Source organism: Aulonocara sp. 'chitande type north' Nkhata Bay, linkage group LG4 (genome assembly GCF_057382095.1).
Source record: "Aulonocara sp. 'chitande type north' Nkhata Bay isolate Kocher_YH1m ecotype deep benthic linkage group LG4, A_spYH_male_GT1.1, whole genome shotgun sequence".
Lineage (NCBI taxonomy): Eukaryota > Metazoa > Chordata > Actinopteri > Cichliformes > Cichlidae > Aulonocara > Aulonocara sp. 'chitande type north' Nkhata Bay.
The window spans coordinates 16,373,783-16,401,167 of NC_141347.1; the positions used below are offsets into that span (position 1 = coordinate 16,373,783).

The 27,385-nt window shown below is 43.3% G+C and overlaps 1 protein-coding gene and 1 pseudogene across 1 annotated transcript; one reads left to right on the top strand and one right to left on the bottom strand.

Annotated features, from left to right (window-relative positions):
• On the bottom strand, positions 1-27,385 carry nubp1 (nucleotide binding protein 1 (MinD homolog, E. coli)). Its single transcript, XM_086288755.1, has 10 exons — positions 27,278-27,385; positions 17,389-17,493; positions 17,138-17,271; positions 5,736-5,804; positions 5,589-5,621; positions 5,400-5,490; positions 5,158-5,312; positions 2,289-2,399; positions 1,225-1,411; positions 1-372 (listed from the first exon to the last, which is right to left on the bottom strand). Exons 1-10 carry the CDS (start codon positions 27,306-27,308, stop codon positions 320-322), a joined length of 969 nt encoding a protein of 322 aa, XP_086144881.1. The 5' UTR covers positions 27,309-27,385; the 3' UTR covers positions 1-319.
• LOC147332275 (histone H1 pseudogene) lies at positions 9,710-15,404 on the top strand (annotated as a pseudogene).

Here is a 27,385-nt window from a genome sequence, read left to right on the forward strand (position 1 = left end):
TTATTTGGATGATGACTTTATTTGTTTTATGAAATGGGAAGTAATTTCAGTTTCTACAGACTCTTATTATGTATTCATTTCATTTACTCTCAGTAGTTCTTCAGGAAATACTGCTCTGGCACGGCAGCATCTGATCAATGCATGAAATCTATCACTGAAAACAAAGAATGATAAGATTTCTCTGACTGTCAAACAGAAATGCTGCGATTCTGATATGTACGAGCTCTTGTGCTCTTCGTGTGCCTCGTATTCGGTGCCCTTCTGCCATCATGTGATCAGCCACGGTGTTCTGCTCCTGTATGGATGCCATCTGATGTGGTCAGATTGTGCTTTGCTCCTCTGTTACCCTGTTGGAGCAGTAATCCTGGATGGCTTTGGGGGGAAAGAGAAAGAGGAGAGAAGAGAATGATGATGATAAAGGAGATTTGATGAGATTTGATGAAATGTGCGTCAACTGATGGTTTCAGTTAGGAGTGAATCAGCTGCTACGCAAACCACATTAGACTCCACAAACTTGATCTCATGCTTTAAGCATAATTGAATTTCGATACAACTCCTACGGTTCCTCTTTTGATTGGCTGCTTCCCATTTATACAGCGACCGCTTCCTCTTTCATTGTTTAATCAGGAATTGAGCCGTCAGCTAAATGATCCAGTCATCAAAACCGGCGGGGGTCTTCACTGGAAGGAGGAATATGCCTGACAGCGCATCTAACTTCCTTCTTAAGAAAAATGAAAAACTATGACGTATGAGGTGCCAAAGGGTTTGTTTATGATGTGCAAATAAAGGGGTGGGAGTCATAAAATGCAGAACTCTATACTTGGCACATCTCCTGGATCCCTGCTCTGACTATCTGACCACTGTGTGCATTTACAGCTGAGAGAAAACAACATGACAGCTCTACAGTAACATCCTGAGCGGTGGGGATAGTGTTGACATTGCTGCAAGTGAGCTGAGATGATTTCTTTTTGGTTCTTGATGTTTTGGCAACAGTTTCACACCATCTTCCCATTCACCAGTTTTGGCATCCTGTGACTTTGCCCACTTCTCAAAACCTCTATTCTATTTGCAGGATTGCCAGCTGATGGTCAGAAGGGGATTTCCAGGCAAGTCCAGCTGACCTTGACGGCTACACTTAAGTCACACAAGATTTGTTTTGGCCTTTTATGGTTACTGATTGTACGATGCTCATTTGTGTGGGTGTCTTTCTAAAAACAAACTCACTTTTCACAATTTTCTGGTAGGCTTCCGCAGCGGGGGAGTCGGGCACCTCGCTCAGGAAAGACCTGCCCTCGTCACAGCTCCGTGCTATCCTGGGATCTAGAGGCACCTTTCCTAAGAGGGGTAGTTTGAGGTCTGCACACATTTTCTCAGCTCCCCCGGTTGAGGGAGGGAAGATCTGTGACGTATTCTACAAGGAAGAGTTTAAAGAAAAAAATATGCATATATCAGCTAGGTACTTTCTTAATCTACACACGAGGAATTTGGGATTGATTAACTGTGTAAACACGACATTTTTCCACTGGGAATTCTAGCTCGAAGCTCAGGCCGTAACCCGGAAAACTAAAACACGCTGCACAGAGAGAGATCAGATTTAAAAGGGTTGCTTAAATGGCATCTCCCACTCACCCACATTTTCTTTAAAGTGTGGTGATTTCACTGTTTAGTGATAGGACAGGACATTGTGGTCCTGTTATATCATCTCCCCTCCCAAAAATAAAATGTCAGATGTTGAATAGAAAGGAAACGGCATAAGGCCCTCCCTTAAAGGGATGTAAGAGCCTCAGGAAATTACATCTAAAAGGAAAAAAAACACAAGACATAAAAATGTAGAGAAACAGAACTTTGTTGATTTGATTTTGTGCAAGGTGAGCTTGCTTGTGGTTGTGAAAATGAGTGCACTGTATCCTGTTCAGTGTATCTGCAGTATATCTGCACAGGATAGCAGACGAAGCCTCCTCACAACCTGGTTTTTTTTGTAATGAGCTAAAATAGCACAGATGCGAGCACATATTTCAGACCTCTTTGCTTCGTTCCTCTTTTCTGTGTGCTCCACTTCTTTACTTACCAGAACTAATCAAGCGTATGCTCGCGGTGCTTGTATACATTTCTCACCAGATTAGATCAGATTTGTAAATTTTTGTCAATGTGGTTCTTGTTTTTGCTCAATTATCTTATCCAAAAAAACAAAACAAAAGACAAAAAAGATGTAAAATGAACAGAGACATGGATCTGGTGCATTTTTAGCTTATCTGTGTTTTGCACAGGTGTGTGTGTGTGAGAGTGACCTTGCATTTAGGGCAGACAAAGCCGCTCATGTTCTCCACCACCCCGATGATCGGCATCTTAACCTTCTGACAGAATCGGATCTCCTTTCGCACGTCCTGCAACGCTACCTCCTAGACAGACGTGGAAACAGGAACCACAGAAAGAGAAAGGCAAAAGCGAGGGCTGAAGTTTGTGTGTATGTGTGGGTGGAGATGGGGAGCATACGGTGGACAGGGAGGGGCACACACACACACACTAGTCTGGCTTGTTTGTTTGGTAATTCCCACCGGGTGTGTGTGGTCGGTCGTGGGTTAGTGAGATCAGGCGGAATGAGGAAGTGTGTCTGTTGCTTTCTGACTTCACCGCACTGAGCTTAATCTAAGAAGCAGGAAATTGGTGCTTCACTTCACCAAGTACAATAAGAACTTTGACACAGCTTATAGTGAGGTCTTCTTAACTGAGCACATGTAGAGTAAGCCACATTTATTGACATGGCGCTAAATGTTCGCCACACTAAGAATCATCAGCAGGAAACATGACTGACAGAACTAGTACGGCTGCTGGATCACAGTCGTTTTACTGTCTGCATGCAGGACAACATTGGGTTAACCTCCAAGTATTTGTGTGTAAATATCATGATGCCCTGCTGGCAGACATGTTGCTGCCCGTTCAGCAAAAACACTGCCCTGTGCCTATCCTGTCTGTGGCTTTATCACACCAAAATCACCTTTACAAACCAGGTAACAAAAGCATGTGATGTCAGCAGGTGAAGCAAAACGCTTTTGTGCCGAGTTGACTTCCTATTAAATACGAAAAATTTATAGGAAGCACGCCGTGGAAGACAACAATAGAACACTCTGAATTTATTTTTGTTCTGCACAGCTCTGTAGCATGCCATTTCTTTAACAGTTTGTTGTCTACAAACATGCCTGTAAAAAACCTGTATAACATTTTACTGTGCGATGGGCTCTCGCTTTTCTTTTTACGATGGTTTCATGATGGAACAGCATCCTCTGTTGGTTGTGGTATGCTAAAAGCATCTCAAAAGCAATTCATCTTCATTGACACTCGGCCATAGCGCCATGATTATGACCATGTGGAATTGCTTTATTGCCAACAGTAACAGCACCTGCACAGCAAATGTATTTGTCCCATATAATCCAACCTATTAAAACCTGTCATATCATATTTTTAAAACACTATTTTTGTGCATTAACGTGTGCATTCTAAGACAACCATTAGTGCGAGTGGATTCGCTGTAAAGCCCTTACTCTGGATGATCCACGGACTTGTGCATTTGCTGGTGCAAAATTCAAATTTCATCTGTGTTTACGTTTCATAGTGGGCTGAAAAAGCAGGGGTCTCAAGGACATCCTAAACATGTCAGTATACTGTAAAGCCATAAAGGGGGAGCACCACCAATTCCACAAACCAGCAGCAGCATTAGTCATAACAGAAGGCAGCTGCATACGGCAAGATGCAACGAGCTGAGTTTTTTTTTGTGGTAAGCCAGTTGCCTACCTGTGGTTTTCAGAGTCAATACTACATGACTGAAATGACTCAACTTGTATACAGAAGTTCAGGTTGTTAAAATCATTTGGGGGGAATTTAGGGAATCACCAAGTGAAGTCCGTTGGACTGAAAGCAGACATATCTGCAGGTCAAATTTCAATTTAAGGCTGATAGCAGGTAGTTTTCACAAGTATTTGAATACATGTTTATAGATTATTCTTTTTAAAGCTGCAATTGTTAACGTAAAATAGCTGAGCTAAAACTGAGTAAGTTTTTAATAACACTGAAACCTCTGAGTGAGAGTTAGAGAGCTTTTAGGACACACAGCTTGAGCTATGCAGCTAAACGTCGGGCTGCTAAAGTTTCAGTTTCAAATGAGCTCACAGACGGTTCAGAGTTAACTGAAAGATGCTGAAGTTTAGCTGCAGGTGTGTGTGCGAGCATTAAGGGGGTATCTTGAAATATAATGACTGGAATTTCCTTGTCTGGTTGTCTTTCTAAGAACTATAACTGACAGCATATTCAAACAAAAATTAGCTTTTCATAAAGTCGGAGGTTTCTTCCTGTGAAAAAGGAGCTTATCATTCCCGTTGTCGCCAAGTGCTCACTCACATGGGGTCGTTTGATTATTGGGGTTTCTTTCAATAACATCGTTGAGATTTATAGAAATAAAACTGAACTGAATTTCCCCCAAACTGCAAATATAACGGTGTACAGAAAGAGTTGAACGCGCACGGGCAGAAATGTTGAGAGCGCAAGCAACACATTGCGAGCAAGCGCAAATGCAAAAAACTGAGCGAGAGGGGCTGTTATTGTGTGTGTGTGTGGATAATAGCAAACACTGAAATACATTTTCGCACGCAGCTATGAATTTTGCTGAAATTCAATGAATTACTCCTCAAAATGCAATGCAACACTTGCGCTCAATTTTTTTTTTACGTGCGCTCAGAATAGTGGCACAAAAGTAACGCCATACTCTAAGCCCTGGATAGCTGAAGTTTTAGCCACGTCGCCTTTGTTATTTCCATGTTCAGCTGGGTGAAGGGACTTTAAGCATCTGATTAGCATTAGGTTACAAATGTTTTCATGGTGGTCATCCTGGAGTTTGTGTGTCTTCATTGAGCATGACTGCCTATGTGTGAAAACAGACATGAACATGAAACCCAGCGGCTCATAACTGGACATGTATGAGGATGATTGGCTGCTCATCAGTCAAACAACATCTGAGAATGTTTTATAAAAGCAGGTGTGTACAAAGAGGGAAAACCCTAGATTGCACCACAGCAGCGTTTTCAAAGGTTATTGACTTTAAAAAGCTCCCATAGAGCACTTCATATACTAACGTAAACCTGCTCACACTAAAGCCGAGACTTGTACCTGTGGTGTGGTGATGATGATGGCTCCATCAACATGGGTGGCGCTTAGGTACTGGACGATGGACAGGTGTTCGTCAGAGGTGCCGGGTGGAGTGTCTACGATGAGGTAATCCAGTTCCCCCCAGTCCACATCCCTTAAAAACTGCTTAATGATCCCTGATTGGACACAAGCACCACACAGGTTGTTGCTATGTGAGATCTGGAAACATGAGCATCTCACATACACACATCACATTACCGCACCATTTTTCTTGGGTCCTCTCCAGATCACAGCATCATCGGGACTACTTAGCAGGAAGCCAATAGACATGACTGCCAGGTTGTCCTCCACATACTGCAACACAACGCAGAGGCCCCTGTTTTATTATGCTTAAATAAGGAAAATAATTACAAATAAATAAATAAATAAATAAATCGTTCAAATCAGCTCACCACAGGGGACCATCCAGAGCCACTCTGGTGAACCTACACAGGAGACGACAAAAAGACAGCTCAATCTTTGTGTCCATGTGAGATTATGATTAAAATGTTGCACCAATAGATATAACAGCCGTTTCTGACAGCTGCCTACTGACTTACTTGCTCTCCCTCTAAACCCACGATCCTTGGAATGGATGGACCACAGATGTCTACATCAAGCAGGGCAACCTAAAAAAAGGAAAAAGAAAGTGGAAGCATGAAAAGTCGGCAGTCCAGTATAATGAAGGCAACTGTCTCCCGAAAGGCTACACAAGGCATTTCCTGTCTGCTTGACTGGGCAGCACATCAAAACAATGGGGCTGTATCCCAGCACTAGGAGCCATCCTAAAGCATTGCTTTATCAGCATTTTCTCTGAGGAACTGCTAAAACTTTGGGAAGTGGAATGTTTTGCGTGGGAGTGTCCAGTTGATCCCCTTACTATGGATGACATCATTGTGAATGAACCTTTGTACTCCAGTGGTTTATGGGTAACAGTCAAAGATAAAAACTCCTGCTAAGTCTAACATGAGATTTTCTTTCAACTAAGAAATAATGATTTACGCAAACTACACTAAGTTTTCATATGTCAAATTCACCTATATTCAGGCTAAGAAACAACTTTATGTAATACAGTGGTCCCTCGCTATAACACGATCCCTTTACCTTTCGCAGCCTCGCTGTTTCGCAGATTTGCTTTGTGCAATTTTGCATGCTTCTCCCCCCAGCGAATTATGTTCTGTGTCCTGATTGGCTGTAGCCATTGTCACTCAATCTCATGCCGTGTCTCCTCTACAGTACAGAATGCGTTCAGCTTGTCAAATTTACATAAATCTTTGATCGCTAGCAGTGTGACTCTGAAGTGCTGCACTGTATGTAAGTTTTCTCCCCAACAAACACAACAGTGTCGACGAAACGTTTTGCACCGTCAAAGGCAACCGCGGGTGCCTTTGGTTTCATTCTATAATACTGAAGTTAGCTCTCTACCGAGGTTTCAAAGTGTTTAAACAAGAGAGAAAAGTGTGAAAATCATGCCATCAAGTACATTCAGGTCTGACGAGCAGGTTTTTGGTTTGATCATTAATTCTGGCGAACTGCACAGATATTGCAAATTCATCAAAGTATTTTAAGCCGTTGCATAACGTTGCCGTTGCATAATCACAACCTGTTAATAACAGGTTGTGATTATGTGATTAACATTGTGTTAGATTTGTATTGTTGATTGTCATTTATGCTTAGAAATATTTACTTATATATGCTTAGAGTTTTGTAATTAGTTGTAGATTGGTAGAGGTTTTGATCCTTGATAGTCTGCAAACTTTGTGTGTATTAGACAGCACTTTGGGAGCATGAGAGGTCATACTGTGTCTTATTGTTTTATGGTAGGATTAACGTAGCTACGTCTGTTCTAGTCTAAGTGCTCTTTGTTTAGATGAACTGCAGGACTTCCTCACCGTGTTATCTAGGATGAACCATCTAGGGTGAGGGGGAGGCTACCCTCTTCCTGACCAAGGATGTTTGACCCTTTGATCAGCAACACACACACACACACACACACACACACACACACACACACACACACACACACACACACACACACACACACACACACACACAGGCAAGGTACTCTTTGTTTGTATGTAGACGTCGTATGTTAATGAACCTATGCATATTCATGTAACCTCAATAAAAGGACAGTGTTACGGGAGGACGGACGAGAGCTACTGGGGTCAAGCGAAGGAACGGCGTTTGTCTGGTTCTCTCCCGTGCACGAGTAACATGAAGAACTTTGCTAAGCAAGACACAAATAGGCAGTGTAATTATATTGTCTTCAACGTTCCAGCGGATGGGTTCAAGCTACAAACCTAACATTAATTGGTCCTTCGATGCCGGAGCCCTGGAATCGCATTCACCGAGGGGAGGAGAGGCACGCTGAAAGACTGACGTCAGCCAGGAAGTTCCTGTGGATTCGCGGTCTGTCTTTTCTCCTCGATGAATGACGGTCGGCGGGATTCGGGCTGATATTACACTCTAAGCAACGCCAAGTAAGTTTAAAGAGGCCGACTCTATAACCGTGTCGTTGTGCAGTCTCCGCCACTGTGTGAGGCGTTGAGAAGAGGCCGACTCTATAACCGTGTCGTTGTGCAGTCTCCGCCATTTTGTGAGGCGTTGAGAAGTTCGCTGCTTTGTGGAGCGATAACTGGGTTAGTGTCCCGAAAAAGAAGTTTTGGTTAAATCGCCCAAGGGTCCCAAGCGTCCGGTGAGTGTCCGGTTTTGAAATCGCCCTGGGTGTGTGTCCCGAGCGTCCCTTCATTGGGTTTTGTCGCGCGAGTGGGTGAGCGTCCCACAACTGGGTCAGGGTCCCGAGCGGTCCGGTGTGAGTCCGGAGTAGGCCTATTTTGTGTTGTTGTCATTGTTGTCGTCGTCTTTGTTGTTGTTGTTGTGTGAGTGTGTGCGGAGCAGAACACGTGGTCTGTAACACCGACTGTTGTTGTTATCATGGGTTTCTAAGCAACCAAGAGTGAGTTAGAGGGAGAAAGACGTTTGTGCTGGACTTTGCTCCTGGCAGCACAAAGTATTTATGTATAAAAGAGAGAGAGCGAAGGCTCCACAGCTGCGTGGGTGCACGCGAATGCGGTCGCGCGGGTTTCACGCGGACCTGAGCCGTGCGGTTAATCGCAGGCTTATAAATGGAAGAGATTCAAATGTTAGAAGTTTTCAGAAAACACACCAGCCTTGAAGAGTGTGTGGAAAAGGCCAGCCCACATCAGCAGCTGTGCTCTGGTGGGTGGCTTTCCCCCCACCCCTTCCTGACACAAAATGTTAACAGCCTGTGTGCCAAACCATTGAGGTGGATAGTTGTTAAAAGTAACCTACATTAAACTTGTGGTTGCTTAAATTCAGTACGATGACATGTGAGGTGAAGTGATATAGATAAATATTTAAACTAATGAAGTGCATAGAGGCACTTGACCTGTGTGGAAGACTGTCGTCTTATTATGAGCCATTGTTGAGATATAGAGCACATCTGTGAAACAACTAATATGCTCAACCCTGTATGAAACATCTAAAAGTACATGATGGAGAAGCTGAGTTGAATATGAAAGTGTAAGACTTTGCCGCTGTGGGCAGAGCAACTACTGTGTGATGTTGCGTTGCAGTTTTTTTTTTTTTTTTTCTTCTTCTGAGCTGATGAGCAGGCTACACATTATCAGATCGAGAGCTGTCTGAGAACTACTCTAAGAGAGGGAAACAGCGCTATGATAACTGTGATAACTGGAGTGTGCAACGTTTCCATGAGCAGTTTTCCTGCATCTTGACTTGTGTGTAGAGTGTTCATAACATCAGCATCATGTTTTTGATTATTTGTTTGTTGGGTTGAAAAATAGTTAAATAAACTGGTGATCATATTTACGGATCACCATGGCACATATCATCAGCCATGTGATTTATTTTTGCAGATGACAAAGTGAGTGTGAATGTGTCTGACATCACAGTGTTTTTGTGCACTGTGCAAGAGTAATTGCCTTTGATTGTGGGTGACAGCGGTGATTTTGCAGGTCACCAGCTATTGTAAATAAAAAAAAAAAAAAAAGAGTGAAAAAGAGACAAATTACATTGTAGACGAAGAGAAATAATCATAGGAAAAAGGTTTTGTGTTGATCAGCCGAAAAACAACTACAATGTCATTTTCTGCTTTTAAGAAAGGATTGTTCACACAAACACAGACAGAGAGAGAGAGATGTGTGTTGATTAAACAGTGATGATGATAATGAACATGTTTTAGTTTGTCACTTTCAGGTGAAAAGCAGACCTGAATCAATTTTCCACATGCAGCAGTCGGAAGAAAGTTATAGTTTAACATCATTGGAAACATGCAGGCCAAGTTTCTGGCTGACTTATTTAAAGCGCAATGTGTATGTGTCTCTCAACCTCACAAGCAAGCAAGCTCTCACCCCTCCCTGAAGACAAGGAATGCAGCTCCAAAGCAATAACATGATAAAGAGACAGCATCAAGTCCTGAGCAAAAAAGTCCCAACAAGCAGCAGCAATGTGGATAAACAGCAGCAGAAGAAGAAAGCAAACCCATCTTCCTGTCTGATTGGATGAATTCCACGGAAGGGCGAGCAAGATGGCGGCGTGAAGAGGAGTTTTTGTTTGAGTTCTCAGCACGAGACACTTATTTGACGTCTTTCTGGCCTTCGGGACTTTTTTGGAGATCAGCGCGCTAAACTTGCTGGATCTGAGGCCAGGGTCTGCGGCGGCAGCATGTTGAAATGCTCAAAAAGGACTGAGTGACTCGGGCAAGCCACATGCGGCTAGCGACATGAAAGAAATGGACCCTTCATGATGCGTTCAACGTGCCAGCGCTGTAGTGGGAAAGGCTCCATCATAAACACGCCCTGCACCGAGGTTCAGGCCAAGAAGAAGAAGACGATGACTTCCAAGCCCAAGAAGGTCAGCCTCAGCGTGGGCGAGCTGATTGTGAAAGCCGTGGCCGCTTCCAAGGAGCGCAACGGCCTGTCCGTGGCCGCCCTCAAGAAGGCTCTGGCTGCCGGAGGCTACGATGTGGACAAGAACAAGGCCCGTGTCAAGACCGCCATCAAGAGTCTGGTGGCGAAGGGCACTCTGGTGCAGACCAAGGGCACCGGGGCCTCCGGATCCTTCAAGATGAACAGGGTTACTGAGACCAAAGCTAAGAAGCCCGCCGCGGCCAAAGCCAAGAAACCGGCAGCAGCTGCTAAGAAGTCGCCCAAGAAGGCAGCGGCAGCACTTCAGACACTAGCACAAAATCAACCGCATCAGAGGAGGGACAGGACAAAGCTGAAGGAGAAACTGCCTGCTATTGGACTGTTGAAGTGGGAGAGGACAACAGAGTGAGAAGACTAGGTGAGAACACATAGGAATTATTTAATGTGGGAAATCAAAATTTGGGTTAGCAAACCTGGGGAAAAGAAAACTGACTGCTTAAGTTGGAAAATTGAGACGGAGTCTGAAACATTGCGAAAATAGAAACATATACAAAATCACACACACACAAGCAGAACATGCATTAACCCTACTAACAATTCCAAACACAAAATGACTCATGAAGACTCATAGCACATTAGTTAAGAAATGATTAAATAATAGCAGAGAAATGTGTAGGAAAGGCAGCTTTAAGAACATGCTCTGCTGGAGATGCAGCTCCACAGACATGCATTAGACCTGCCTAATAACACAAACACATGTAATGAAAATTAGCTTGTTATCTTTCATCAGTGTTACAATAGTGTCAATTTAGCAGACACTTGTTATCAAATGCTGAATTTATCCTAAAGAAAAAAAATTGACTCTCCAAGTTGCAGGACAACAATTTAACTTTTGTGGGAAAAAAAAAAAAAAAAAAAATCCTGGTTTGATAAATCAGTGATCAGACAATAAATTTAGTGTTAATATAGTAAATTGGGAGAAGCTTCCTGCTTGATTAATGCAGCACAAGTGATTTACTGTATGAGGGAAATTGTCTTTTGTGATACTATTTTGAACATGCTTTTCTGTCGTCCTGTCAACTTAGTGGGTTAATAGCTGATATGCAAATTAGTTGATCGGTTTTAGATTAATGAAAGGTGACTGAATTCTAGTATGAGTGAATGAGATGTGTTGGAGTTGTTGTGTGTTGAGTGGAGACTCTAAAACACTGAGTTTCCTGCTTTGATGTGCGAGTGAATCCTGTATTTAGATACACAACTCTGAATACGTCAGAACAGACTGTTTTGTGAAGTGCATGACAGCATGTCACATGTTTTATGATGAAGGGAAAAAAGGAAAACTGAATAAAATAGATCTGTGGCCTAAATGAGTGAAGAACACAGACCTGGTGATTAAACTCATAAGTTAAAGAAGACATTAGGCTTATGTTGTGAGTGGTGCAGCTGATGGTTGGTTTGGAGTGAATCTAGCTGATGATTCTTCTCCTGTTGTGAAGTTGATGAGGAGTTTGTGTCATGACTTAGCAAGGCCTTTTTATTTTGATACTTTCACAGTGCACTGAAAGTTTGGTTTGATAATCTCTGTTATTTTTCATTTTTATTTTTTGAACAGGCACTGATTTTGTTTGTCTATTTCTTTTCTTTAAGCAGATCTGCACGTCGGGAATTAAAAGTGCTATACGACCTGTCGAGAAAGCTGTTACAAGTGAGTTTTCTCCACATTGAAATGGGCTCAGGAGAAAGCTACTTATTGGGACAATATTAAATGAGAGTCCCTGTCCTAAAAAGGATTCAGCGATGTAATCCTATCTAAACTTCTTTTTCTTTTTGAAATGACGTCATTTTGCTGAGAGTGGAAACTAAATGCGACGATAGGTTCCACTATCAGCAAAGAAAGAAAGAATGAATGTATGAATGAGTGAGTGAAAGGAAAACAAACTGACTGACTGGTAAAAGCTGACAAAAGCTGACAAGACTTTACTGATGTAACACGACTGTGTGAAGTTGACCCCCGCCTGGCAGGGGTGCAGATGAGTCTGTGTGTGCTTCCCTTTACAGAAGCAGAAAGATGACAGCAACACTCGAGGTTGCGTGATGATTTAACATTTTAAATGCCATTTTCTGTGTCTGTGAATTTACTATGTGTGTGTCATTCACTAGCTTGAGTTGCTCACAGAGATAACTGTGACAGAGTATGCATACGCCTGCGCAAGCGCTAATATTTGCATTTTCTTTTCTTACAGCATGCCAGTTCTTCATGTGAATTGATGATGCGATTTATGCCAGGACAACTGGTTGATGTTTTTCCTACTACAGGATTTCTGGGTTTATGTGTGAGGAAAACTGTGTTTACAGGTTATGGGTGGTGATGCTGTTGCATTGTGTTGATGGGAAAATGTGAAGGTTACTTTGGTAATGTGAATAACATGTGTGAAATTTCCTGTGTTGAGAACTGGTGTTACTTCTTTCCACAGCTAGGGATGGCTAACTTTATGGTGTTTTATGGCACCTCTGGAATGTGGATGGCCGACGCCTGCCCACCAGGATAGTCAATGTATATTGCTAATGTTTGTTTTTCTGAGACTGCATTTAGAAGATTCAGCTGAAGCGGACAAGTGACATGAGTAAAACAAATAAGAGATTACGGTAATTATGGAATAGTTTATTATGGGCTCTTTTGCTGGCCACTTTTGAACCCATAATAATAATATATGAGTGGAGTGACTTTGCTTAAGAGAAGTCACTGATTACATTAATGTTAACAGAGTACATGGGATAATCCATGTCCGAGGTGAATTAGGGTAATAGTTGTAGTTACTGATTTGAGAAAACCTGCACATGACACTTGTCTTGCTGATGTTGAATGCTTATTACTCTTATGATACAATTGTTTACAGGTATGAAGTTTGATTTCACTTCCAGATTTTGCTTTCCAGGCCGTGATGGTGTGTATGCAGGCTCCTGGGAGAGCCAGGTGTTAAGCAAACTTAATATGCAACACACGCTAACATCTTTTATTGCAGGGTTACGGAGCTACTCCGGAGGAGATGCCCTGATGTTGCCTGGGACATGATCTAGCTAATCTTTTTCTTTAAGACAGGGATCCAGGTTTGGTGAGTTGACGCATGGGAATGTCCATGCGTCAAGAGGTGGAGTGCAAGGATTAACATTAAACAATGTTTACTATTATTGTTGCAGTGATTTGTGTGATTAGCCGTTTTATTTACAAATATTAAACCTATGCAAGTGGTGCATCCATGTTCAGATGAGGCTTTGATGGCCTATAAGTGAAGTTCACTGAACTAAAGAATGTGGTTTGATGATTGTTGACATGCTCTCCAAATAGAAGTTTTTCTTCTTAGCAAGGAAATACAGGTGCAGCAGTAATCTCCTGAGAAATCTTCAGAGGCCCAGTGAGAAGCGTGAACCATTCCAGGCATAGCTGACAGCCAGGCAGTGGTTGAGGTCAAAGGTCAAGCTGGTTGGGGCCCATCATGAGATCAGACCTTGGAGCCACAGCAAGGACCATGAAACTGCCTGCAAAATAGAGGAGAGGATCGTCCACAAGATGGGAGCTGAGGCCAGGAGAGAGGCTTCAGGAGGATCAGAGATCATCTTCAGCACAGCAGACATCACACAGAGAGCTGTGCTACTGAGTTTCCAGGAGATTTTAAATAAAATGAAAGATTCAATATTGACGCTGAGGAAGACAACTAAGGTGTACGACGTGCTCTGCCTTAAACCTTCAGCAGCGTTGGAACATGAAAACTCGTGGGATGAGGGGAGCGTGCCAAGCTCCATCGACAGCGCAGAAGGAGTTCGGGGATGACATCATGATTCTATGAAAGCACAGGAACCAGAAGCTATGGTGGTGATAACAGCAGTTTCCTATGAACATCACCTAACGCTGTGCCACTGTACTGTGCATACGATGACACTCTGAAGGCTGCTGGGATCATAATAGCAGTAAGACAACCCTGCACCCTTTCCACAGAGGTGTTTCTCTGCAGAGCGTGGACAATTAAGGAGTCATAAATATCCCCCTCACAAGACGAAGGTCTGAAGTCAGGTGATGGGGGCTGGTAAGAGGCCATAAAACTAGAGTGCTGAGAGGTCTGCAGCTTTGGAAATAGCTGAGAACCATGTTGACAAACAACAAAACCAACTGGTATGTTTGAATGTTTATTCTACATACATTTGGACTCTGGTCCTATGGACAACGAAACAACTAGAAGAGACATTCATGACGCCCTGCAGAACTCAAACCACTCTGCAGAGAGACATGTGATTTGCACACCCGGAGGAAGCATCACCAAGCTGAGATGTTTTTGAAAATGTTACTTTTTTAGTTTCACTATTAAATTAACAATTTCTTTGGTTGCTCGTAAGATGCAGTTTGCCATAAGATGAGCTCAATGAATGGGGTAACTGCTAATACATTTATTAAACTGTGTACCTTTCAGTAATTTAGGGTGATTTGACATATGCTGAATATAACAATGTTTGCCTTAAAGCTGTCAGACATGAGGTATTCATACCTGGGAACTTTTCAAGCATAAAGGTCAAAAAGGGGGGAAATGTTAGATTTGTATTGTTGATTGTCATTTATGCTTAGAAATATTTACTTATATATGCTTAGAGTTTTGTAATTAGTTGTAGATTGGTAGAGGTTTTGATCCTTGATAGTCTGCAAACTTTGTGTGTATTAGACAGCACTTTGGGAGCATGAGAGGTCATACCGTGTCTTATTGTTTTATGGTAGGATTAACGTAGCTACGTCTGTTCTAGTCTAAGTGCTCTTTGTTTAGATGAACTGCAGGACTTCCTCACCGTGTTATCTAGGATGAACCATCTAGGGTGAGGGGGAGGCTACCCTCTTCCTGACCAAGGATGTTTGACCCTTTGATCAGCAACACACACACACACACACACACACACACACACACACACACACACACACACACACACACACACACACAGGCAAGGTACTCTTTGTTTGTATGTAGACGTCGTATGTTAATGAACCTATGCATATTCATGTAACCTCAATAAAAGGACAGTGTTACGGGAGGACGGACGAGAGCTACTGGGGTCAAGCGAAGGAACGGCGTTTGTCTGGTTCTCTCCCGTGCACGAGTAACATGAAGAACTTTGCCTATTTGTGTCTTGCTTAGCAGTGTAATTATATTGTCTTCAACGTTCCAGCGGATGGGTTCAAGCTACAAACCTAACACATTGTATAATACTATCGGAAAAAAGTGAAATGAAAAACAGCAGCTGAGCAAAATTTTGACACAAGTTCTTTTATCAGCCTGGGACTGAGAGCTGTCCTGCTCATGTCAACAATCGAGTGTCAAGTTCGCTGCTTACAGTAAACATACATGTAGCACTCACTCTGCAACTGATGCAAGACAAATAAAAACATTAATTTGATTAACATTAATTAAACACTGTTGCCCTGTTCAACTTGAAACTGTGAAAGCTACACAAGAAACTGGCGTATAAAGAGAGATATCTCACAGAAAAACTGCAGGAGACATAGACTAATAACCTGAGGCATCTAACTCCATCCTACTGGTTAATATAATCTATCATTGTTTTGAATGGAACTAATAAATTTCTTCCTTGATTAAGCTGTGGCTTCTTTTAGAGTGATAGCACTGTGTTCCTTGTTATCGCTGGGTTTCAATGATCGATTTTCCAATTCAAATCAATTTTAGCTTGAATAAAGCGATATTGATTTAAACCCTGAATTGATTTTTAAATATAAATGTATTTTGCCAGAAATGGCAGAATCTCAGGTTAAAGCTAAAACAGCAAATACGAGCAGGTAAACAGATTCCACACAAAGCTCCACACAGTGAGTTGTCGGCTTTCTCACCCGACAGCACGGACACGCCGTCGGTGCTGATAGCTCACAGCTCACTGATTATACAGTTGCAGGTTTTGTCTCTCTCAGACCAAAATTCACTGAAGCAGCAACAAAAGAAGATCCTTCTTACTATTGCTGTTTTTCTTCCACCACGATAAAAATCACACTTCCCGCACAGCTCTTTCTCTCTCTCAGTGTACTTCAAGAACAGTTTCCCATCTCAAATATCCGTTTTCTGCATTATTTGCTTGCTTATTACGCAAAAAGTGTACCGTTGTGTACAGCGTGTCAGCGACAAGAAAGCCTAATTTCTTCTGTTCAATACCGAAGAAATTTAAACTTTTTAAAATTATACCAAATTGCAAAATGTTTAGCTGTGTCTCTAATAAAACCTCTGTAACTTTGCTCTGCTTCACTTCAGCAGCATCAGGTAATATTCATATGTTGATTCATGTTTTTTTCAGCTTATTATCTATTACAGAATATTTTAAATGTTTTTAAATTAATTTAATCATCTGCTATAAAAATCCAGGCCAGGAACACCTTCATGTTTTTCTGTGCTTTATCCCCAGTTACTTTGACACAAAGGAATCTGCTGTGATGCTCACACCTCTGATGAAGTCTCACAAAAGTCAATACTGATAAATGATCAGAATTAAAATATTTCTGACTGTCTGAGGCAAAATTTCCCAGATTCAAATCGAATCGGGACCCTGTGAATCCGAATCAAACCTATTATAGAAATCAGTGACGACCCACAGCCATGTTCCTTGTGTAACACAATTTACTTTCAGAATTCAAATATATTGTTACTCTATGTCTGCAGTGACCTCTAGTAGTCAGTGTATTTTAATGTTTTATATGAGAGCATCAGGATTTACACACACTAGCTACTTTGGACACCACTTGTTAATGCAAATGTGTAAATATAATAGCCAATCACACGGCAGCATTTAGTCAATGCAACCTGCTGAATTTCAAACAAGCGGCAGTTCTCTGAGTGAAAATGCTTGTTGAGGTCAGAGGTAGAAGGAGAACCGACCGACCAAGCTAACAGGAAGGGAACAGTAACAAAAATAACCACTCATTAACCACTCGTTGTGGGTGGCTGTAGCTCAGGTGGTAGAAATCATCTCAAACTCGATTCTTGAACATGACAATTACTGATATTCTGTATTACCTCCTTTGTGGTGTCACTTGCCAGAGCGTGAGCCAAGTGAGCGCTAAAGGTGCTCTTCCCCACACCTCCTTTTCCAGACAACACGAGGATCTTGTGTTTGACTGTTGACAGCTTCTCTCCTATCTCTGCTATAGCTGCAGACACACGGGAACGAGATGTTTTAAGCTCTTAACTAATCCCCTAATGTATCTGCTGAAGCCCAAATATGTATCAAAATATTAAAGTGATGAGATAATAGCACACGGTCTTACCAGGGTCAGGGGCTTTTGTGGCTCCAGAGGCACAGAGTTTCTGGTTGGGACAGCCCTGGCATGGTGCAGACTTGCCAGCTTGCTCACTTGTTGTACCCGGACAGTCTAACAAGGATAAAACAGAATCCAGTCATCAAGATCTGAGCACCTTAAAGAGACCTAAATATCCTAGATCTGCTTCGAGTGGTTGTCGTTAAAATAAAATGTGGTTGAACAAAATATCTAGAATCTCTGCAAAGTCTGATTGGCGCTTGACTGTCTTTAATATTCAGGTGAGAAATTGGTTCAGATGTTCAGGAACAATGCAGGAACCACTAAGGGTCAAGCCTGCCGTAAAGTGGAAACTGCTAAAACACCAGCATCACTACAGGGAGTGCAGAATTATTAGGCAAGTTGTATTTTTGAGGAATAATTCTATTATTGAACAACAACCATGTTCTCAGTGAACCCAAAAAACTCATTAATATCAAAGCTGAATGTTTTTGGAAGTAGTTTTTAGTTTGTTTTTAGTTTTAGTTATTTTAGGGGGATATCTGTGTGTGCAGGTGACTATTACTGTGCATAATTATTAGGCAACTTAACAAAAAACAAATATATACCCATTTCAATTATTTATTTTTACCAGTAAAACCAGTATAACATCTCCACATTCACAAATATACATTTCTGACATTCAAAAACAAAACAAAAACAAATCAGCGACCAATATAGCCACCTGTCTTTGCAAGGACACTCAAAAGCCTGCCATCCATGGATTCTGTCAGTGTTTTGATCTGTTCACCATCAACATTGCGTGCAGCAGCAACCACAGCCTCCCAGACACTGTTCAGAGAGGTGTACTGTTGTCCCTCCTTGTAAATCTCACATTTGATGATGGACCACAGGTTCTCAATGGGGTTCAGATCAGGTGAACAAGGAGGCCATGTCATTAGTTTTTCTTCTTTTATACCCTTTCTTGCCAGCCACGCTGTGGAGTACTTGGACGCATGTGATGGAGCATTGTCCTGCATGAAAATCATGTTTTTCTTGAAGGATGCAGACTTCTTCCTGTACCACTGCTTGAAGAAGGTGTCTTCCAGAAACTGGCAGTAGCATCCTCAACCCGAAAAGGCCCCACAAGCTCATCTTTGATGATACCAGCCCAAACCAGTACTCCACCTCCACCTTGCTGGCGTCTGAGTCGGACTGGAGCTCTCTGCCCTTTACCAATCCAGCCACGGGCCCATCCATCTGGCCCATCAAGACTCACTCTCATTTCATCAGTCCATAAAACCTTAGAAAAACCAGTCTTGAGATATTTCTTGGCCCAGTCTTGACGTTTCAGCTTGTGTGTCTTGTTCAGTGGTGGTCGTCTTTCAGCCTTTCTTACCTTGGCCATGTCTCTGAGTATTGCACACCTTGTGCTTTTGGGCACTCCAGTGATGTTGCAGCTCTGAAATATGGCCAAACTGGTGGCAAGTGGCATCTTGGCAGCTGCACGCTTGACTTTTCTCAGTTCATGGGCAGTTATTTTGCGCCTTGGTTTTTCCACACGCTTCTTGCGACCCTGTTGACTATTTTGAATGAAACGCTTGATTGTTCGATGATCACGCTTCAGAAGCTTTGCAATTTTGAGACTGCTGCATCCCTCTGCAAGATATCTCACTATTTTTGACTTTTCAGAGCCTGTCAAGTCCTTCTTTTGACCCATTTTGCCAAAGGAAAGGACGTTGCCTAATAATTATGCACACCTGATATAGGGTGTTGATGTCATTAGACCACACCCCTTCTCATTACAGAGATGCACATCACCTAATATGCTTAATTGGTAGTAGGCTTTCGAGCCTATACAGCTTGGAGTAAGACAACATGCCTGAAGAGAATGATGTGGACAAAATACTAATTTGCCTAATAATTCTGCACTCCCTGTATTCACAGTAAAGTGAGTTTTAATGTGAGGATGCCAACTAAGAAAGAAGTCCCTGCTCCAAAATCCACACCTTCAAACTTGACTGAAATTTATGAAGCGGACAAAATTATGAAGGAGGAGGATTACCTCCCAAGTCTTCAACTTCACCTTACATCAGCAGCTAATCTGGTAGCAGTTGGATGTTCTAACAGGAAAATTAAGCCAAACACACAAACTGGTTTTGGAATGGATAAAGCAGACTAATATTAAGTCTTCCCGAAGCCCCAACCTCAACCCTACTGAAAATTACTACTTTACAGTTTTTCCTCAGTTGCTTTGGTGCATTTCTCACAACAGAATTAAACTTTGCACAATAGTTAGTTCAACCTTCACAACATGTAGTCATTTTGGCACAACCTTGTGGCGGCTTCATGTTCATTGCCAAATGCCTTTGGACATGAAGCAGTTGAGTAAGTACAAATATCTAAAGAATGGTTACTTTTGACTTGCTATTCATCACTATCTCCCTGCTTTTATCATGAATGTCACAATTATTTATACTTGTACCGGTTGAATAGTCATTGTCCTTACAACTAATAGTCTTCATTTCATTGCTTGTGTCAGTGCACTCAAACTTGTTGAACATCTTGTCAAACAATTTGTACACCCATTTTGAAAACCCTATTTTTAAGGAGTTTCCATGAACATCTCCATAAATTACTTTTCTCAGGTGAACCTTATCTCACACTAATGAAAATTGGTGTGTGTTACTCTTACTTGCAACCAATGAAAAGCCTCTTCTACCCAGTCACAGGTGAATCGCGTTATAGTAACCCCTACTCTACAAGTGTGTGTGTGTGTGTGTATATAGATAGATATATATATATATATATATATATATATATATATATATATATATATATATATCTCTATCTATCTATCTATCTATCTCGCACCAGGCAAGACCCCAGGTGCAGGCTGTGTAAAGATGCCCCAGAGACAATCCAGCACATAACAGCAGGGTGCAAGATGCTAGCAGGCAAGGCATACATGGAACGCCATAACCAAGTGGCCGGCATAGTGTACAGGAACATCTGTGCCGAGTATAACCTGGAAGTCCCGAGGTCAAAATGGGAGATGCCCCCAAGGGTGGTGGAGAATGACCGAGCTAAGATCCTGTGGGACTTCCAGATACAGACGGACAAAATGGTGGTGGCTAACCAACCGGACATAGTGGTGGTAAACAAACAGAAGAAGACGGCCGTAGTGATCGATGTAGCGGTTCCGAATGACAGCAATATCAGGAAGAAGGAACACGAGAAGCTGGAGAAATACCAAGGGCTCAGAGAAGAGCTCGAGAGGATGTGGAGGGTGAAGGTAACGGTGGTCCCCGTGGTAATCGGAGCACTAGGTGCGGTGACTCCCAAGCTAGGCGAGTGGCTCCAGCAGATCCCGGGAATAACATCGGAGATCTCTGTCCAGAAGAGCGCAGTCCTGGGAACAGCTAAGATACTGCGCAGGACCCTCAAGCTCCCAGGCCTCTGGTAGAGGACCCGAGCTTGAAGGATAAACCGCCCGCAGGGGCGTGCTGGGTGTTTTTTATATATATATATATATATATATATATATATATATATATATATATATATCTCAGCTGGATAGCGTAGTGGTTAGACTACACGCCTTTGGAACAGAGGATCGCAAGTTCGATTCCTGCCTGGGGCGTCTGTATCCAGTAAGGGTCCTAAGGCTAGACCCCCTATGCTAAGCAAGCCTACCGCAGACATGAGCGAGACAGATAAATATGAAGGCATGCCGGCTCGGACGTCGCCCGGATCAACAAGGTCCGCGTCAGGTGTTGAGGAACCAGGGCACCCTGACGAAAAGTGGGCTACTGGAACAAGAAGGCATCGGTGGGCAAGAGACGAAAACAGGGCGTTGTTGGAATGCTACTACGCAAGTAACCCTGGCGGAAGGGGCTACATGAATAGGCTGAGGGACCTATGGATTCTTCGATACCCAACATCCACAATGACGGCGAAACAACTAGTAGCTCAGTGTTCCAACATTCGAAAGAAGGGACTGCTCTCACAGCTAGAGATTGACAAGGTACAACACAAATGCTACGGCAAGGAGGAGTCAGGACGCCAGGTCAGGGGGGCGATATCATCACCCCCACCCGAGATTGGGTACATAGCCCCAAGTGCGATAGGAGAAGGATCGTTAAGTGCGAGAGGAACTGACCTGAAAGATAGGATCATGGCCAAGCTTGAAACCTGGATCCCCCGTAGCCGGTTACCAAGATTACGTGAAGTACCCTCAGAAGGTCTGCTAGATGATGTTAATGCAGCACTACGGACGATACCTACAACCACGATTACCGACACTAACAAGCTGATCTACAATACGGCAGCAGTGATCAGTGAGATGCTTGGCTACAAGTTGAACAGCCACAAGGGGCAGTACCCTCCATGGAGAAGGAGGCTAGAGGGCAAGATCAAAGTAGCACGGAGGGAGGTTAGCCAACTAACGGAGTTGCAGAAAGGTGCGACAAAGAAGGTGCATAAGAAATACAGCAAGCTGTCCATACCTGAGGACTTAGAAACTGCCAAGCAAAGACTCACAGCCTTGGCCAGCCGCCTGAGAAGGTACACCAGAGAGATAGAAGGCAGGAGAATAAACCAGCTGTTCTCCACAGAACCAGCAAAGGTGTACTCTCAGTGGCAAGGGAACAACACCACCAAGGCTGGAGACCGAGCAATACTGGAAGAGCATATGGGAGAAGGACGCAACCCATAACGGCAATGCTCAGTGGCTAGTGGATCTGAGGGCAGACCACAGCAACCTCCCCGAACAGGATCCAGTAACCATCACAGTGGCAGATATCCAAGAAAGGGTCTCCAGTATGAAGAGTTGGACAGCACCAGGGCCCGACATGGTTCACGCCTACTGGCTAAAGAAGCTGACTGCACTCCACGAGCGTCTAGCAGCACAAATTAACCAGCTGCTAGTTAACGAGAGACACCCGAGAGACATCAGGAACTCAATGGGGATGTGGCGTACAACACTAGAGGCCAACTCCAAGCCCATAGCACAAGTCACCATCAAGTGCGGGATCTACCAAGGAGATGCTCTGTCCCCACTGCTGTTCTGCATAGGCCTGAACCCCCTCAGTGAGATCATTAACAAGACTGGCTACGGATACCGACTACGGAACGGAGCAGTTGTCAGCCACCTCCTGTACATGGATGACATCAAGCTGTATGCCAAGAGTGAACGAGACATCGATTCACTGATCCACACTACCAGGCTATACAGCAATGACATTGGAATGTCGTTCGGACTGGAGAAGTGTAGTCGGATGGTAACAAAGAGAGGGAAGGTAGTCAGAACTGAGGGGATTGAACTACCAGAAGGCAACATTGCAGACATAGAGGACAGTTACAAGTACCTGGGGATCCCGCAGGCGAATGGGAACCATGAAGAGGCCGCTAGAAAAGCTGCAACCACCAAGTACCTGCAGAGGGTCAGGCAAGTCCTGAGCAGTCAGCTGAATGGTAAGAACAAGATCCGGGCCATCAACACCTATGCCCTGCCCGTGATCAGGTACCCTGCTGGGGTAATAGGCTGGCCAAAGGAGGAGATAGAAGCCACTGACATAAAGACAAGAAAGCTCCTTACCATGCATGGAGGGTTTCACCCCAAGTCCAGCACCCTGAGGCTGTACGCTAAGCGGAAGGAAGGGGGCCGGGGACTGGTGAGTGTCAGCACCACAGTCCAGGATGAGACAACGAACATTCAAGAATACATTGGGAAGATGGCCCCAACTGACCGAGTGCTCAGTGAATACCTCAGGCAGCAGAAACCCAAGAAAGAGGAGGGAGACGAGGAACCATCATGGAAGGACAGGCCCCTGCACGGTATGTACCACCGGCAGATAGAGGGGGTGGCTGATATCCAGAAATCCTACCAGTGGCTGGACAAAGCTGGACTGAAAGACAGCACAGAGGCACTAATCATGGCAGCACAAGAACAAGCTCTGAGCACAAGATCCATAGAGGCTGGGGTCTATCACACCAGGCAAGACCCCAGGTGCAGGCTGTGTAAAGATGCCCCAGAGACAATCCAGCACATAACAGCAGGGTGCAAGATGCTAGCAGGCAAGGCATACATGGAACGCCATAACCAAGTGGCCGGCATAGTGTACAGGAACATCTGTGCCGAGTATAACCTGGAAGTCCCGAGGTCAAAATGGGAGATGCCCCCAAGGGTGGTGGAGAATGACCGAGCTAAGATCCTGTGGGACTTCCAGATACAGACGGACAAAATGGTGGTGGCTAACCAACCGGACATAGTGGTGGTAGACAAACAGAAGAAGACGGCCGTAGTGATCGATGTAGCGGTTCCGAATGACAGCAATATCAGGAAGAAGGAACACGAGAAGCTGGAGAAATACCAAGGGCTCAGAGAAGAGCTCGAGAGGATGTGGAGGGTGAAGGTAACGGTGGTCCCCGTGGTAATCGGAGCACTAGGTGCGGTGACTCCCAAGCTAGGCGAGTGGCTCCAGCAGATCCCGGGAACAACATCGGAGATCTCTGTCCAGAAGAGCGCAGTCCTGGGAACAGCTAAGATACTGCGCAGGACCCTCAAGCTCCCAGGCCTCTGGTAGAGGACCCGAGCTTGAAGGATAAACCGCCCGCAGGGGCGTGCTGGGTGTTTAAAAATAATGTAAACCAACAGACAGGATTGGCATGAGGTGCATACTGAATCTACAAAACTGCAGAACATGGAACGTCAGCCTTGTGGAAGAGGGGTGAGGATCGGTGGAGGACGAGGACAAAACCAGGTAAGAAGAGACCAACCACATAGACACGTTCCTGACTAAATCAGGGCAACACTTGTGGATCATGTGATAAACCATGGCCTCACAATGGCCGAGTCTGGTCGAAGGGTGCAGCCAAATGTTGGGAGAACTACTGTAAGTTCTATTATTCAGACATTTCGTCGGGAAAACAGGTGAGCATACTGTAATGTAGTTATTCAGCACAAACTAATTTGCTCTGCACTTTCATAGTCATACAGGAGACTTGCATTAGGACATGACCTCATAGATCTTTACATATAGACGTACTGTAACTGAAGTGCAGACTTGGCCCAGGTGTGGCATAGTGTGCTGTGGTACAATACAGTAATGCTGTAAAGAAAGGAGTTTTGAATGATAGTCCTGTAACAATTACTGTAAGCATGTTTGCGCTTATTTATGTTTTTGTTTTGTCATCTGCATCTCAAAAAGGACTGCCAGACAACCTAGAAGAGGCGGAAGAGGTCCACTTTTGACTCCGCAGCAAGAGGAAACAATTTGTGCAACGGTGGCTGCAAACAACGCTTTGAGACTGAGAGAAATACAAAGAACTGTCGTAGAAGATGACACCATCTTCGGAAATATTCAGTCAATATCAATTTCCACCATAGACAGAGTCCTCAGATGGAATGAAATGTCCATGAAGCGATTGTACAAAGTACCATTTGAACGGAACAGCGATCAAGTGAAGGAGCTCCGTCACCAGTATGTACAGGTAAAACATGTTTGCATATGTACCTCTGTTTACTGTAAAAGTTTAGGCCATGTACTGGACTTACATTTATGCATGTTACTGTAATCCTATTTACAATTCAAACTGTACAATCTGTTGTGCCAAATGCACCATTACAGACTTTTTTTATTCTCATCCTTTGTATAGCGTATCCTGGAATTGAAGCCAGGGAACACCTGCACACGTTTGTATATCTTGACGAAGCGGGATTCAATCTCGCAAAAGGCAGACGGCGTGGACGCAATCACATTGGAGAAAGAGCCACCATTGATGTCCCAGGCCAACGAGGAGGAAATATTACAATGTGTGCAGCAATCTCAGAAAATGGCATTCACACCCATATTCCTCATATTGGTGCATACAATACACAACACCTGTTGGCTTTTCTGGACACTCTTTATAGGGACCTAATCCCACAAAATGAAAGGGATGATCCTGGTGACAATCGGACAATGTATGTAGTGGTTTGGGATAATGTTAGCTTCCATCACTCTGCTGTAGTGAGGCAGTGGTTTGCAGGATGGAGCACACGACAGGATGCTTATGGAGTTTCTTCCTCCTTACACTCCATTCCTAAATCCAATTGAGGAGTTTTTCTCTTCCTGGAGGTGGAAGGTATATGACAGGCATCCACATACCCAAATGACCCTGCTAGCAGCTATGGATGCAGCTTTAATAATGTTTAATGTTTTAATGTGTGTTAGTCCCCATAGGGAAATAGTTCCTCTGCATTTAACCCATTCACCCAGTGAAGCAGTGGGCAGCCACCAATGCAGCGCCCAGGGAGCAGTGTGTAGGGACGGTACCTTGCTCAGGGGTACCTCAGGGTAGCCGTTCAGTGGAGTTGAACCCCCGACCTTCCGATCATGGGGCCACCACTCTACCTACTGAGCTATCCCTGCCCCTTCCACAGAGCTATCCCTGTGATGACATCACAGCAGAGTCCTGCAGAGGGTGGATTTGACACTCCAGAAGATACTTTCCCCGATGCATCGATAGAACTGACATTCGCTGTGATGTTGATGCAAATATATGGGCAGACAGACGGGAGCGTCTAGAGAGCAATGATTGATATGCAGCAGTGTCTGTTTTTCAGTTTTCTTTTGTTTCATAACTACTGCAGTAAGGTTTACTGTCTAAGTGAGTTTGTGTTTGCTGTAAAATGTTTGATTTACTGTATTCCCCCAGTTGCACAATGCTGTGAACAGTTTCAATTAAATATTATCAAGAGTGCATATGAAGTGTCTTGATTTTCCTTTACAATTTATGGTTTTCAACATGCCATGCATGCTGTCCAGACTTGACATGTCATTGGGACGCACCTACAAAGAAATCCGTCACAATGAGAACATGTTCAAACTATTTGATTTTGTGACCAAAGGTGCTGGTGTAATGACTTGTAATTGTGACAGCCCTGACACTTTGATATAAGTACTTGCTTTTGATGAATATATTATCTGTTTTGATTAAGGGACTTGCTTTTGAAGCATTGACTACTTATTTTGAGCAACTGACTTTGCTTTTTGATGAAGTGACTCACTTTTGCAAGTTATCCACCATGTTTTGCAGTTTGCACTAATTGTTTTGAGAAGAGCCTTAGTAGTGTTGCAGAGATCAATTCTGTTGTGAGAAATGCACCAAAGCAACTGAGAAAAACTGTAAAAGCCAGGTTAAACAAATTTAAATGCTCTCTAGCAATCCTGCCCAGAAGAGTGGTCAAATATCCAGAAAGAACTGTTCTAGAAGATTCTTGATGGGTACCTTATTACATCTAGTTTTGCTAAGGGATCGTGTAATACAAAAAGAAAAGCTGCTCTCATGCGATGGTCCCTTAAAATCATTTATATACAGCTTAACATAACATTCAGCCAAGAGACTACTAAAATGACTTTATTAAAACTTATTCACATAATAAATTATACAACTGCGTAGAAGACTGTCATCATGACTCAGCAAAACTGGAAGACGTACTGCGATACCTATTCACATTCCCTTGTGTGGATATTATGCGCATTTTGCCCACAGCAATAAAAACAAACAAACACTTTAGTGATACATCAAACGATGTCTGATAAGCTATCTATCTATCTATCTATCTATCTATCGATCGATCTAAATAAGCATCACATTCAACTTTCCGAATATCCCGAATTCAACGTGTAATAAATTCATTAAATTAAATTACAACACCTTGAAAATTAATTTATCTAAAACATCCTTATTAATGTCCTTTCAAACACAGACTAAAAGCTATTAATGTTGATAATTCCAACAGAGAGGAACAACCGCCGTGTGTTTAACAATCACCGCGACCTTACAGTTAAAAGTAAATTCCCTACATCCACACACAACTTGAACAACATGACTGAGGTATTAAAACTGAAGAAAAGTAAGTTTAAAGGCTTACGCTCTGGAGCATTTTCTGGTACGTCTGCCATGTTTGCAAAGTGTCCTTCAATTAAAGTCTTCCCCTCCAAACGTTCCGGATACGCAACGTGAAACGTCGATTCTATTC